Here is a 16,704-nt window from a genome sequence, read left to right as displayed (position 1 = left end):
CCTCAAATCAAGGAATGATGCCACACTCCTCTCAAATGAATCCTTACACACAGTAGTGTAAAACAAGGTAGCATAATCATTGCTCACTAACTTCAAACGGTGTAGTCTACGTCACCTGGAAGACTCACAGCTGTAATAGTTACACTCTTAATTTTGTTCTTAAATGGAAAAAAAAAAAAATAAGAGGTTTATTTCACCTTCACATGGTGTCTTTCTCATGCAGACCTCAGATTTCCACATTTGTATCCCTTTAAAGGATTTGATGTGCAGGGAAAGAGGAAAGGATGACGGTAAAAATGTCAATGTAAAGGCTGCCATATTCGATACCATGCAACACATTCACTCCATACCTTTTACTGATGTGTTAGGTGGAGGTCCTTCCATTCTCAAGTTCCACGGAGGATCGCCCTGATTAGCAAAGTCCCTCATTTTCAGATAGCTAATTGTAAGTCGAATGATGGATGCCTTGTCAAGCTGGCTGGTAATGGCTGCAGGCAGCGGCAACAACTTTGCCAACTCATAGAATTCAAAATTCTCCTTTCCCCGACGAGAGCGAGCAGCATCTCGGGACTTCTCCTTCCTCAAGGCTTGTAAACTGAAAGAAAATAAACAAAGCAGGACATTCATCAGTATTAGTGTTCTGTCACATTTAACTCATTTGCTCTTTCACTGCTGTTTTTCTATACAAATTGCCACGTTTTCAAAACACTGCTGTGTACGGACAGACAGACTTCAGAGTATAGTTAATGGTACTGCAGTCTCTGAATGATTAAAAATAATAGTAAGTGGGAGCAAACATATTAAGTAATTAGCTCTGATTCATTTCATCCACTTTATGCTCAGCCTACTCTTCCTTTTTCAGCTGCCAATCACAAGGAAAGATTCCCAAGACTTGTGTGTACATGTGGTGTTTACCTGCCGTTTCTTCTCCCGACCCACTTCAACCTGATTTTGCCTAAACTTATGCCAAATTTTGACTTTTGGGAAAAGAAAGTTAAAAGCAGATGACTGAAGGGTATACTGCCTCTGACAGGGTTGCACAGTGAGGTCAAGATGACCAAACAGGTTGTGCAGTAAGTTCTCTGCCACAGAAGTTTAAGTCTGGCATAACTTAAACCTTCCTGGATCTCATAACGCTGCTGTCCCACAGCTGTCCCTGTTGTGAAAACAGCATTCTTTGACAAGGGGGTGAGCAAGCAGTTAAAGCAGTCCTGTGCTTCATACTTCTGATTGTAATTCACTACCACATATGTGTCAGATTAGCAACCTGTTGGTCAGGAAGGACCTTCTGCTTTACCCTGAGCAGGTGGAAATGCAAAGGCATTAATTTACTCCTGTTGCACCAATATATCACTTGCTACCATCCATATGCAACACCTAAAGGTAACTCAGATTTTACTCCTGGGCTACTTGTTTAATTGGTGTAAAACTGCTGAATGCACATCGTGATGACAGTGGGTAACCACTAGGGTCTTCTGATCTTTCCCTGAAACTCAAAGGAAACTCAACTTTCAGGTAGTTTCAACAGCTTTGCAAGGGGAAAAGGTAATTAACATTTTTTTATTGTCTGATTTGGGGCAGATAAAAAATGTACAATACTCCTCAAAAAAAACTAGGAGTCAATGTGCAGACAGTACAAAGAACACATATTGCCTCTTCTGGCTTTAATAAGAGAGGGTCTTGTTGGTTGGGGGCTTTTTTGACACAAAGCAGAGTGTTCAACTCAGGATATAAACTTGACCATACCTCTGCCTTGATGCACAGAGGTTGGGGCTGATGCTAGGGTTACTGTCTGTGAGTCACTGCACAAGGTGAGTAGAAACTGTTCTTGTTCCTCACAAAGCCTCAATCTTTGCCTTAGGAGTTTACTTACTAATTTGGTGAAGTAACAGCCACAATTTCATTAAGGAGTCATTAGTTTTCAACAGAGCTAGAATTCAACCAGTATGTAGTGGAACAGTAAACACTTCATAGTATCATAGTATCAGTCAGGGTTGGAAGGGACAACAGGGATCATCTGGTTCCAACCCCCCTGACAGCTTCTTTCAAGCTTCCACAACCCTTCCTGAAAACCCTGAATTTTGTCAACAAAAAAGCTCTGTAATAGCCAAATGCACAAAACCACTCCAGCATGTGAAGTGGACCAGCAGAATTTAGGCACACAGAGCTAACAGAATGATTTGCAGACCTCTATTTCCCTGTATTTCTAATTTGAAAATAATTTCAACTACAGAGGTTATCTCGATATTCTTAGCTATGTGCAGTTTTGTGGCTGTCTCTGCCACCTCACACTTGAAAGGGCAGATCAGGTGGGCCATTAAAACACAAGTTAAATCCCTCCATCACACTTCCCTAACAATGCTCAATAAACAACTCTATAGTAATAGAAATGGTATTTAAAAATATGGCATGGATGAGAAACAGGGTCAGTGAAGTAGATACAGAAAGAAACTGGATGTTTTCACCCACATGTAAAGATACACCATCCTACTGAATCTCACCCTGAAGTACATACTTGTCTTCATTAATTTTATATAGACCACTAGTATCTGTAACTGATATTCAAGTAGCAAAGCACCTGAAAAACGAGATTTCACAATGCTTTTTGTGGATGCATCTCTGACAACTTGCTGACAATCTGCTGTCTACAACTACCTGTAGACAGGTGGGGGTTGGTCTCTTCTCCCAGGCAACCAGCACTGGAACAAGAGGACACAGTCTCAAGCTGTGCTGGGGAGGTTTAGGCTGGATGATAGGAAAAATTTCTTCACAGAAAGAGATATTGCCCATTGGAATGGGCTGCCCAGGGAGGTGGTGGAGTCACCATCACTGGAGGTGTTCAAGAGGAGACTGGAGGCGGCACTTGGTCCCATGGTTTAGTTGATTAGATGGTGTTGGGTGATAGGTTGGACTTGATGATGCACTGCCTGCAGACCTCAAGTCCCCACATTGAGTTTGATGTTGTGGTTTAAGGTCTGTGGGGACAGATGGAAACCTGCCCCACATGGTGGACATTTAGGTGGGTGGGAAATGCAACCCCCTGGGTAAAGGGTCCCCAGATCGTATTTATTCCCTCCCATTTCCTGCCTACCCTCCATATAAGGGGGAGCAATTTCCAGCCTCACTCTCTCTTGCCTTCACCTCCCTGCCTGGTGGAGCTTGGTGCTGTTGCTGAGAGCTAGTGACCACGCGGTCAGGCTACCTGCCACATGGTCCAAGCCTGCTGCCTTGTGTAGGGCCAGCACCCCAGGGAATCCATTGCTGTCCAAACTGGTTCTGTCTATATATCCCTTTCCCTAATACCTCTGTACCTTCCTCTTCCCTAAATAGTTTAACTTCCAATTTCTGTTCAAGTCTTTTGTTACCCTTCTTACTTCCCCTGCAGGGGGAGTGGGAGGGGGAAGAGATGGGTAACCTACTTTCTGTCCCCTGGGTTTGAGCCCTGGAAACCCAAATGGGGACATTTGAGAAATCCAGAACTGAGATTCTAGATCTCTTCTGAAAGTCTGCACCTTATTTCCAAAGCATTAATTACACCCTTATGGAAGAAGGGAGCTTTTGGAGATCCCTCATAGAACAAATCAGAAACATTACAGATCCCAGCCAGTTCTGAAATCCAGGGGAGTGGAGGGAAAGGTTAGAAACCGAATGGATTCAGTCTTTGCAACACCAAAGGCTGAATCCCCAGTTTGTAAGTCTGGTACAGGGCTCAGGAGATGGCTGAAATGGAATATATTGCAAATTAACAGTTTGCAATAGGAGTCAGTTAAACTGAATGGTAAGGCTACCTATGCAAGTTAAAAACATCCTTTGAAAGCCACCTATGTCCATTCAAACTTTTACAATAAAAGAATCCCAAAGCATAAGGGACTGGGAGCTGATATAAAAGAAACATACAAAGGAAACTCCTAAGAAACAGTGTTGTTAATAACACATTTTTCCTTCTAGCCATTTGGTATGTTGTCATTTATGGAAGCTTCACTGAGTGACTCAAGTCAATGAGTTTGGAACTTGTGCACTCTCCTCTTGGCATCAGAGCATTAAGCTAAATTTAGAAACAGTGTCTGTTGAAATCTGCATGCAAGTCTTAATTTCTACTTTATGTAATTCCACCAGGGAAACACACTTGTAGCATCAGATGCTGCAGTTATGCTGATACAATGGGCCCTTAATTTGGGAGCAGTGGTTTCCCTAGCAGGAAGCAGGAATTCATTAGATGACCTAAACGTCACTGTTAATCCTCTCTGGCACCTGTGATTCCGATAGGCAACATCAGCTTGATCATCAGATGCTCTTAACAGAGCAAAGTGCTGGCACTGATAATCCCAAGAGCAGGCTAGAAAAGAAAAGTGTGAAGCTCACAACAGAAAGCAGAGGTGCTGACACAGAGGCAAACCTCATCTTAGATCCTGTCATATGCCATCATGATTAGCATCGGTTCTTGATAACATAAATAAACTTGCTAGTGTATCAGGCTGCAAAAAAAGGACAAATACCCACAGGCTCTTCTGCTAATGACTAAAACAAAAATATGGCAAATTTGGGAAATCTCACCCATTTACTAAGCAGATTTCAAAAACATTCAGAAAGCAAGCAAACACTGAACATGTAAAAGATCTCATGTGATAGAGATGGTCCCACAACAGGCCAGCTATCCACAGTACCTATAAAAAAGTAACAGTGGGAAATATACCCAAAGGACATAAATATTGCTGCCTCTTTGCCTTTGTGGAGAAGGGGAAGGTGCATGGATAATTGGATCAGAATGCATCACCATACAACATGTATCAAAGGAGATTAGTGTCATAGCATCAGTCAGGGTTGGAAGGGACCACAAGGATCATCTAGTTCCAACCCCCCTGCCATGAGCAGGGACACCCCACACTAGAACAGGCTGGCCAGAGCCTCGTCCAGCCTGGGCTTAAACATCTCCAGGGACGGGGCCCCAACCACCTCCCTGGACAACCCATTCCAGGGCTTCACCACTCTCATGGTGAAGAACCTCCTCCTCACATCCAGCCTGAATCTCCCTACCTCCAGCTTCATTCCATTCCCCCTAGTCCTATCACTACCTGATTTTCTGAGAATTCCCTCCCCAGCCTTCTTGACGACCCCCTTCAGATACTGGAAGGCCACAATTAGGTCAACTCGGAGCCTTCTCTTCTCATACAGTGGTGAAATTTCATGCACTGCTTTAAGAACATACTTCTCACAGAGCTTCCTTATACAAAGCCCACCAAAGAAGACTAAGATGTATCCAGCCTGATAATTCTGAGATACAGGACCATATAAACAGGATATTTAATGGATAGAAAATTAACGTGTGTTTAAAGAGGTGGTTTTTAAAATACATATTTTCTTTTAGTTTCAGGGTCCTTCCACCTGGACCGATATAAAAACAAAAAGAGTTTGGCTTTTAAAGATGAAGGGCACAATAAATACCACTATATAATTTTTAAATGGCATACACAACAATCCAAAAGTAGATTTGTCTATTGAAGTCACAGCAGATGCAGAAGACATGATAATATGGCGCTGCATAAAAGTTTTATTGGTACTCATAACTCACTTGTGATTTCATTGTGCTTGTGGTCATTCCCAGCTTAACCTGCTTCGTATTTTATTTGCCATCATTTGAGGTATTTTATATTCATACACAAGCCCCCATATCTGTGTGCACATCCACAGCCTCCACATGTCTGACAGATCATCATCTGTCACTTTAAAGATGGGACAATCCCGGCTCCTAATTTTTTTTGCAGCGTATAATGGCAATCAAACACGTTACAGCGTATCAACAGATGCACTGACCTACATTAGCAAGGACTTTTTAGCATATCAATACCTTGCTTCTGTGGCTCAGTTTGGGTGGTTTGTTTTTTTTTTTTAAAAAAAAAAAAAGGCCAAATAATTTCATTCCCTGAGTTTGCATTTTGAATGAAAACAGGGCGACGGTTGTGGTTACAAATAAATATTTCTGTCTGAAACTTCAAAACGCAACTTGGAAGCAGATATATCACAGTCTCCTCTGGTTATACAAAAGCAGCCCGCATTTACATTTCACCTACGCTGTTCCCTTAAGCCTGACACAGGCAAGACCCTCCTGCCCCAAAGCAAGGCTTCAGATGTCTGTCTCCCCCTGCTCAGCCCCATTTAGCAGCACCGGTGGGGTTTTATGGTACCCTCACTGCACTTGTCATAAATAGAGATTAGACAGGGGCGATAGCCATCAAACAAGGTTTGAGGGCCAGGCTGGCTGCTGAGCTCCAGATATAATCCAGCCAAAGGGAAGCTTGTCTGTGGTGTGCCCTTCTAGTTTTTGCTCATTTTCATTAACTACAAGCAGAGAAGTATGGCAAACTCACAAAAGAGACAGTCATTTTTTTTTTACAAGTATATTAAAACGCCTTACAAGTGCAACAGTATAGCAGAGCACTTTTTCCTGCAATATTAAACAATATCACACTTGTTAATTCAGCTGTTATCGACCACTAGTGAATTTCTTAAGCCTCCAACAACAATATGGATTAGTAGCAGCAAAACCAGATACAGTACAACAATAACACTTAACAATATCTAATAATGTTTATAACAAGCTCTATGGAGTAGGAAGTGATATTCATGTGTCTGCATGTATTTTTATATGAGTCTAGTCTTCTGAATTCAAGGATCAGAAGGGCCACTACAAGCACAAGCCCACTCTCCAAAGGCTGTAGTCAGATGGATGTTGTATCCATTTCACAGCAAAGGAGTCAGATATATGAAATATATGTATGTGTAACATCAAAGCCCACAATAGAACTGTGACCAAAAAAATGGACTAGTTAAGTGATCTCCAACCCCATCAGCCCTCTGAAGGAGACTTCCAATTATGTATGACCTTCTATGTACACTTTTTTCCAATAGAAAAAAACCAGAATAATACATACTTGCTTTTGAGATTGCTTGTATCTCACAGAATCACCCTAACCATATCCCCAAGCACCACATTCAAGCAACCTTTAAAGACTTCCAGGGTTGGTGACTCAACCACCTCCCTAGCCAGCCTATTCCAATAACTGACCACTCTCCATGAAAATGTTTTTCCTACTGTCCAGTCTAAACCTACCCAGTCACAGCTTGAGGCCATTCTCTCTTGTTCTATCACTAATTACTTGTGAGAAGAGATCAGGGAATAGTATAAATAATGAAATGACCCAATTATTTGGAATATTTATTTATTTTGCCTCTATGTGACCCTTCTTACACCTGAAATTTCCCTGGAAGAAGGGATACAAAACTGGGAAGAGTGGTTGTGACTCCAGAAGGCTGTGCTGCCATTCAGCAAGACCACATCAGGCTAGAGCTGGTTAGAGAGCAAACTAATTAAGCTCCACAAGGACAAGTAGAGGGTCCTGCACATAAGGAGAAATAAGCCCATGAACTGGTACAGGTTAGTGGTGACCTACTAGAAAGCAGCTCTGTGAAGAAGGACCTCTAAGTACTGGTGGACAATTTAACCATGAGCCAGCAGTATGCTATTGTGGCCAAGGCAGCCAATGGTATCCTGGGTTGCATTAAGAACCTGGGTTGTATCTATTTTGCCCTAGTGAGGCCACATCTGGAGTATTGTGTCCAGTTCTGCCATCCTCAGCTCAAGACAGACAAGCAACTACTGGAGATAGTCCAGCAAAGGGCTACAAAGATAATGAGGGGACTGGAGGCTCTCTCTCAGGAGGAAATGAGATTTAACACATCCAAATGCCGGGTTCTGCACATTGGCCACAACAACCCCATGCAGTGCTACAGGCTGGGGTCAGAGTGGCTAGAGAGCAGCCAGGCAGAGAGGGATCTGGGGGTGCTGGTTGATGGTAGGCTTAACATGAGCCTGCAGTGTGCCCAGGCAGCCAAGAGGGCCAATGGCATCCTGGCCTGCATCAAGAACAGTGTGGCCAGCAGGAGCAGGGAGGTCATTCTGCCCCTGTACACTGCACTGGTTAGGCCACACCTCGAGTACTGTGTCCAGTTCTGGGCCCCTCAGTTTAGGAAGGATGTTGACTTGCTGGAACGAGTCCAGAGAAGAGCAACAAAGTTGGTGAGGGGTTTGGAACACAAGCCCTATGAGGAGAGGCTGAGGGAGCTGGGGCTGCTTAGCCTGGAGAAGAGGAGACTTAGGGGTGACCTTATCACTCTCTACAACTACCTGAAGGGAGGTTGTAGACAGGCTGATGATGGTCTCTTCTCCCAGGCACCCAGTACCAGAACAAGAGGACACAGTCTCAGGCTGCGCCAGGGGAGGTTCAGGTTGGATGTCAGGAAGAAGTTCTATACAGAAAGAGTGATTGCGCTATGGAATGGGTTGCCCGGGGAGGTGGTGGAGTCGCCGTCATTGAAGGTGTTCAGAAGGAGACTTGACGGGGTGCTTGGTGCCATGGGTTAGCTGTTTGGGTGGGTTGGATTGGTTGATGGGTTGGACACGATGATCTTGAAGGTCTCTTCCAACCTGGTTTGGTTTATTCTAATAAAGAGTTTATTCTAATAAAGAAAGGCAGTGAGAGCTGGGGTTGTTTGGCCTGGAGAAGAGAAGGATGAGAGGGGATCTTACCCATGCTTATAACATCAAGAGGATAGGGCCACTTTTCAATGGGGCTTTTGCTCAGTAACACAAGAGGCAACAGACATATACTGGAACACAGTAAGTTCCACCAGAACATAAGAAAAATCTCCTTCGCTTTGAAGATGACAGAGCACTGCAACAGGCTGCCTAGACCTTGTGGAGTCTCCTCTGGACATACTCAAAACCCATCTGGATGCAGTCCAGAACACACTGCTCAGGCAAACCTGCTTTAGCAGGAGATTGGACTAGATCTCCAGAGGTCCCTTCAACCCCTACCCATCTGTGAGTCTGTAATACTGATGTCACAAAAGCAGTGTTTAACTCAAGTGGATATTCATCTGAACAGCAGTACATACTTTCAGACTCCAGAAAATTATTTAGACTGGACACATTGCAGTTGACAAGTCCAGTCTAGCAAATCAAGCAACACCACTGGTGGCAGCAGGAGCATAAAGCTTCCTATTGCCAAAGGTTTTTGTTGTTGGTCTGTTTTTCTAAATGCTATGCTCTAGAAAGCTCACAAACATGCACGAAACTGGGTATTTTTGCAGTGCAATAGGCACAAGGGAAAAGAATGAAGCAAGAGAGCTAATGTTCCTCAGACGTGAATTCAGAGAAGAAAAAATAATCCTCTCCAACTTCTTAAGACAAACTCAGTTAGTCCTCAAAAATGACACTGAAAGTAACTTTACCTCTAATTTATACAAATTATTTTGTTACCTCTGAGGATTTTTGGCTTTTGAGATAATTTTTGACCTGAATTTTTCTCCCTTTTTTGCTTCTTTTATTTTTTTTTTCCGACTATCCTATTCAGACTTCCTTTTAACACAGATTATGTCTGAACCAAGAGTATAAGAACTTCAAGACCAATAAAAATCAGTTACACTGTTTAAAAGAGGCCTACCTTTGTGAGGGTAAAAATCTCCAAAAAACACAAGAAAACAGGAAAGGAACAGAATCAAAATCCACATTAAATGTTGCCTTCTTTCTTTTTTAACTACATCTGAGAAGTCAGAAGGTAGATTTTTATGGATTTTTCTACTTGTTTGCTTAGGAGATGTGAACATTGCTCAGTCTCACTATTTATCAATTAATCTAGCATGCAGCCTCAAAGGAAAAAGGTCGACCTGTATTAAAAATTCATCCATCAAAAATTCATCAAAGACTTCAGCATTTTAACTCATGAACCTTTGAACACCTGCATACTTGTCAGATCTGTGGTCATAGGTAACTGGAATCTATAGTTGCTAGTGTCTATACTTGATCTGACATGAGCTGCATGAGGAGGAGACTTGCAGGTGAAAGTGCAGTAGACAAACTAGAGAGCAACAGCGCTTCCTCAAACTGTTCTTTTCTTCAGAAAAGGGATATCTGACATCTAAGTCAGTTCAAAGTCAGTCAGATCAGAGCCTTTCGACGAGGCAATTGCTTTTCAGGGGCATTTATTTTTTGCCACACCATAACTATCACCATTTTTACAGGGAAGAAGTTTGTCAAAAAATGTAAACAAAACCATTATGTGAGGTTAACCTGAAAGGCAGAGTCCACCAATTGAAGCCATTAAATATTGTCCACCCCCCCCCCAAAAAAAAAAAATTCATGTTTTGAGAAGACTTTCTTTAGTGTGTGAAGAAAACTGTACAGTATATGCTGGAAGTTAAAGCTGGAACCTTCAAGTTCAAGGTAAAAACTCTGCTGCTTAACTAATGCACTGCTCATAGCTGTCATCATTAATTTATGTTAGCCTCTGTAAACATCAAGAGTATAATAGGCCAATTTCACAACTAAATATAGATGCACATTTTGCCCTTATATAAATGGCAGATTGCTGCTGTAGATCATCACTGCAGCAACACGTCAGTAAAGATGCACTGTTTGATGGTCTGATGCTCACACAATATATAAAACCAGTTGTAATGGTTGTTTGGAAGCAAAGTGTAACATAGCAGCAAAATTTCATTTGTTCCACAAACTCAGGATATATTAAGCTTGGCTGACAAAGACTGTTTGATGTGCTAAATCAGTCTGACCTTCATTTTTGCTTTATATTTCTCATTTAACACATGAAATGACCATTATTTTTTCACTATATAGGAAAATATCACAGAACGGCTTTCTATTAGAAAGTCTCTTTTCCTTGTAGATAGCAAAACCACATTTTTTTTGCCAAATGTGCTCTAACAATTACTGAAAAAAATAATGTGCAACTCATGGGAATTAAAAAAAGTAATACCTGTATTAACCCAACCTCTTTATGATATGCATGAGACCTGAGGCTGTTTTTTAGGGGTTGTTGTTTGACAGGAGAGGTTTCTTTTATACTATTTCTAATAGGTAAGCGTGGTTCAAAGAAAACATTTGTGTGCTTGAACCAACCATTAAATTATATGCTTAATCACCAATAAGCACATTTGTTTCGACATTCAAATAGCAGGATTTATGCCCAAAGCGAATCACTGTAACATAACAACAGGAATAGACAGACTTTAAGAATCGCATTGTCACCACCCTACACAATCTTTTACAACTAATGCAAACTTCAATACAGCAGCAATTAAGTGAGCTGTGATAAACCAGCTCAAACCCAAACTCTACAGAACACCAGTGCTTTGATTTTTTTTTTCCCCCCTTCCTATGTTGAACTCAGCAATTGCCAGCCTCATGGTAATAGAGAAACTGCAGTTTTATCAAGCAATTTTGCAGCACCCAATAAACAGCACTTTACCTTGGAGCAACTTGTACATTTCACACCTTAAATTTCTATTTACCAAATCAGCTAATCACTTCACAATTGAACTTCTCAGAACAAAAAATTATCAATTAAAGTGGTTGAAACTCCTGCAAATTATCATTTAGGAATGAAGTAATTGCTTTCATCAGGGCAGAAAAGCCCGCCAGAACAGAAATGTCACTTCAGATTAGTGTTCGCACTCCTGAAGCTATGGATGACACAGCTGATATAAGACTAAATGCCAAGACCAATCAATTGCTTTTGTGGCTCTGTTCTGAGCTGCTGTAAAAGGGGCCATTTTCTAGGATCTACTCTTCATTATAGTAAATGCTATCTCCTTGGTAACATAATTCCATTTCTCATAAATTCCGTCTGAGAGCATTGTCCTAACAATGGATGTTTGTGGAAAAGAATGCTGTTGGTTTAATGCAAAGAAATTAAGTGTGAACGGCTGTCAAAGTACTATAGTTTGCTTGTTCTTAAACATAAATTGAGGTCTTTACATTAAAAAAAGAATACCCTGGCGGAAATGAATGCTCTGAACAAGTGTAATATATTGCATTTGGAAGTAGTGTGTTTCTGATTGAGGGTTTAGATTGATTTTATTTTTCTTTTTGTATACCCACGTTCTGTCTATAGTGGGCACACTTGTCCCTAGCAGAGATTTGTCAGTTTAAGGGAGAGGAGATAAACACTCCACTTATTTCACAGCAGTGCAGTTAGGAAATGTGAAACTGCAGAAGAAAACATGGTCTCATTATCATATGACATGCTATTTGTTAGCAGACTCATCTGTGTATAAAAGCCTTCTTTGAACTGAGCCCTTACTGGAAATGTCTGTATTTCAATTTGTATTGTTCAGCTTCCTAAAATACTAAGAATCTGAGTTATGGTCTCCAATTAAAAGGATATCTGAGAAGCTAATTTGGTGGAACAACAGCAATTTCCTGCACTGCTCTCCTCACAACTGAAGTTTAGAAACAAATTCAAGATTACAGATTTTCATTCAAAACAGAATGAAAAGTATTCCTCCCTCAGTGAGCATAAGCAATTCCAATTAACAATAACAAGAGTTATGTGACAGGAGAATATATTACCAAATACGTACAGAAGTAATTTATTCAGTATGGAGACGAAAGCACAATTTTACCAGAGTATTTCTATGGGTAACCAAAGAAATATCATAGGTACCCTATTGCCACATTGTGACTATGGACCACAATGCTGGCAACCTCACAAACATATGAAAAAAATGGCACTTATTACATGATGTGGGGGAAACAAAAGGACAAGAGCAACATAAAGTCACTGCAGGTCACATCTACCTGCCCGAGGTAAAGCCAGTACTTTAAATTACAAAGTCAGGCAGCTTTAAGTCCAGATTCTCCAAATACCCTCATCTTGTATACCATATTCAATGTTCTGTGTAGTATACCACAGTTTAAATGTAAGCTTTACACTTTGGGCTAAGTAGCAGTTACCACATGAATCAATCACTCTGAGATGAACAGAATCCAAACTTATGATTATACTCCCTTTGAAAGTACGGTCTTTAAGAAGGAATGCTTCAGATTAGGGCGTTTTGATCTGCTTCTGAATTAATATTTTAAAGAATAAGTAAGCAGCTGCTATTTTCCTCATCTTTGTCAGAACTAATGTAAAAATGTTTTGCTAGAATGTTTCTATCAACTATGGCCATTATTTTCCATAACATTATTTTACTGGGGATAGCTCTGGCATAAACAGCAGCACAAGTTAAAGAAAACCCAGCTTTTGCTCTAATAAAAGCTGTGCAACACAGTTTATCTATACCATGAAGTTTTATTACTGCCAAAAAGGCCTAAGAGCACAGTGTTGCATTCAGACATCCCATGTTTGCTCTTAACGAATCGTTTAAATAGAGATTTTGTTAGAGTTGGCTGTGCTGTCTCCAACCAACCACTTCGATTCAGTTCCCAGAGCAAGGAAAAAAAGGGCAAGAATTCCAACCCCTCTATTTCACTGCTGCCACATAGATAATCTCTTGGTGGTATGATCTCAATTACTATAATACCAAGTCCCATTCTGAAGAAGATAACATATTTTCTCTCCCTACTCACTCTTACAATTACCATCCTCATCATTCCGTAATTCTTTCCTTCCCATCTCAAAGTTATGCTTTACAGTGATGGGTCTATGCTGAAGATATACAAGTTGTAGTCTCAAACCCTACCAATGGCAGCCTTGACAAGTCCTTTCATGAAGAGGCATTGAAGGGCTATAGGATACACCAGCACTGCAATTCAAAGCACTTACTCCAGCTTACAGTGACACAACTGAACTATCTTAAAACTGACAATATAACTTCAGCAGGACAGACAATGAGCTATACAACCAATGTCAGCCCCGAGCCCTGCAGGCTTTCTGTGATAAAATCTGTACTGATAGAGGTCATCCACATTGCTATTCAGCTACCTCATTTAAAAATACCTCTAGCACATCTGTGTGGTGGTGTGGACACATTCATTGGATGCTCAAAACCAGGCAGTGCATGCAATTTATTTTGTTTTTCCAGTCCCAGTAAGACCCTGCTGCCTGTGCAAGTCTCCAAAAGCTAAGTGATTTAGTAACACCCATTCTTCCAGAAGCAGAAATTCCACTTTCCAAAGTGCGACATTAGCTGTCGAACCATTGCCTTACTATCACAGAATCATAGAATGGTCTGGGTTGGAAGGGTCCTCTAAAGGTCATCCAGTTCAACTCCCTGGGCAGTCAGAAGGGATATCCCCAACTAGATCAGGTTTCCCAGAACCCTGTGGCACCTCACTTTCAATATCTCCAGGGATGGGGCCTCAACTGCCTCCCTGGGCAACCTGTTTCAGTGTTCCACCACCCTCACGCTAAAGAACTTGTTCTGAACTTCCAATCTACATCTACTCTTCTCTAGTTTGAAACCATTGCCCCTTTGTAAACAGCAGGGTTTGAGCAAGCTGCAAGGTCTTTAGTTTTTAGCCCCCGGCTTGAACCTTGAGCAGTTCAGTGTAAATTGATTTCAGCAGGACACAAGACATCACAGTTTTCACAAGCAGTTGTGTTTAACACACGTACCACCAGAGAAATAGCCTTTATAACTGCTTACAAAATCCAGGACAAGCTACAAGCTCCTTGCAGAGAGACAGCATTTCCTTTCTATTCAACCCTCTGGGACAAGTGGTAAGTTCGTAACTGTCACACAAATACCAGAGAAGAGCAGAAATAATTGTAGTGAGGGATAGACCTGGCCAGAAAGCAGTAATGCAAACAAACAAAGGGCAATTTTCAGGACACTTGTTTTTTCAAGTCTAAGGTAACAACTGTGATACTACTGGTAGTGTTAAACAGGTATATAAAGTTTCAGAAACAAACCCAGACAAGCACACACGTTTGGAAGCAGAACAATGACTTAAACCAAAACCCCAGACAAAACACAAAACTCCACCACTCTTTCATAAATCGATATTAAAATTCTATTTCCAAGGCTGGTTTTCTACCTCCTACCTGCTTCTTGGGGGAAATAGACTATACTTAAATGTCCTTAGTTCCTAAAGACCGTGAAAATCTCACTAAATACTGGACAATCTTACAATTAGGTTATCAAGAGGAAGTCTTTCCCCAAACTTTAAGCAGAATGTCAAGGTAACCATAAGTACATGTTTTCACTGGCACACAACTACCATTATAGTTTACAAGCGAGCAAAAAAAGCCTCATGTAGCAACATGTCATTGTGCACAGTTGTGGTGGGTTGAGATTTTTCCCCCAACATTCACTTTGCCAGCCCAGCTCAGTTGGAAGCAAATGAGAGCTGTATTTACAAGCAAAACTGCAATCCACAATGGAAGGCAATGAATATGTATAAAATATACAGCATTTACAACATTTTACAGATATTTGCAATTAACAAAGAACACGAGAACCCCCACATGGTCAAGAAGACCAGGGAAGCTGTCCCTCTGCCCCCTCCCCGCAATGCCCCCCATCCAAAAGGGAGAACAGAGTGAAGAAAAAGTAGCAATTAGACTTCACCAAAACAATGCAGCCTAAGTCAAGCAGAAGCAGGTTCATCTCTCACAAGCAAAGCAAGTAGAGATCAGAAGAGGAAAGATTGTTTTGGCACAGCCAATCTTAATGCAGATATCTCTCCAATGAAATTGTTTAGAATTATCTTTGGTTTTCCTTTTTAAACCCAATAGTGATTGGACTTGATGATCTTTGAGGTCTCTTCCAACCTTGGTGATTCTATGATTTATACTTTTCTACCTAGCCTAAAACTACCACAACAGTGTTCCACAAATCTCTCCTCAGCCCTAATTACCAACTTCCAGTTCTTATTACTCATAAAAATAAAGTACCTCTCACAAATTCAAATTCAGTAATGTCCATGCCTTTAAAATAACCTCTTCAGATAGTATGCAATACATTAAACCAGCCCCAGAAACCTAGGAAACTCACCCCAAAAATTGCATACTGTCCTCTTTCTTCCATCCCAGTCATAATGAATAAATAAAAGAAAACTTACATAGGGGTTAAAGTGCTTCATACCTTAAACAATCAATTTTATACTTAATATTTTATTAGAGGAAACCCTCCCTGAGTCATCATGTTTCAGTGCATTATAGTAGAACTCCACGAGTGTAACAGCTTGATGCAATTTTTTCCTTCTTTCAGTCTGTAACAATCTTTTTAAAGAAATAACCTTTCAATTGAAACTCTTCATGGCAGCTCTCAGCTAGTCCCCCCAAATGAAATTTTATATGCAGACAGATAAAAATTAATTGAGGCAATTTTTAGCTATATGACTATTCAGATTTTAGGTGCATAACACAGAAACTTACAGGTCACATGAAAAAGATATAACATTGTTATATTTTCAGTAGTTTTGATAGAGTGGAATGAAAAAATGAAACCCACATTGAATGCCGAAGAAAGAACTTCCTTCTTGTTCCATTTACAGATATCAGTACTGGCAACATACATTATTGGGCTTATGTGCCTCCTGAAATGTCAAGAAGACTATCAGAGGTCATACACTCGACTCAGGCCACGAACTGCTTCACACAGTGGTATTGCTGTGCTGGAGATGTATCCCTACGCATTTTAGTCTTAAGGCAGACTCAAGACCTAATTTCTAAATAAGGTTTTCAGATATGGTATAATCAAAAGCAATTCTCAGAAATCATTTTAATTAGTCAAAGCAGACCTGATGCTACAAGCCTTTGATGACCAAAGTAGTGATATGACAAAACCTTTCCTTCAAACACACGCATCATTAATCGCAGTCCTAAAACTGCAACACTTAATCAAAAGCCTCAAATGTTTAACAGTTAAGATATAAAACTCATGTCCTTAGCAACGCTTACC

The 16,704-nt window shown here is 40.9% G+C and overlaps 1 protein-coding gene across 1 annotated transcript in view; it reads right to left on the bottom strand.

Annotated features, from left to right (window-relative positions):
* NPAS3 (neuronal PAS domain protein 3) overlaps positions 1-16,704 on the bottom strand; it is a 658,723-nt gene that overhangs the window by 460,571 nt on the left and 181,448 nt on the right. Inside the window, exon 2 of the mRNA XM_068160299.1 lies at positions 351-595. Within this exon, the coding sequence (XP_068016400.1) occupies positions 351-595 (245 nt within the window). The remainder of the gene's footprint in view (positions 1-350; positions 596-16,704) is intronic.

This window comes from Melanerpes formicivorus, unplaced genomic scaffold (genome assembly GCF_026170545.1).
Source record: "Melanerpes formicivorus ecotype bairdi unplaced genomic scaffold, bMelFor1.0.p_v2 SCAF_49, whole genome shotgun sequence".
NCBI lineage: Eukaryota > Metazoa > Chordata > Aves > Piciformes > Picidae > Melanerpes > Melanerpes formicivorus.
The sequence above is the reverse complement of the archived record's forward strand: the minus strand, read 5'-3'. Positions and strand labels throughout refer to the sequence as shown.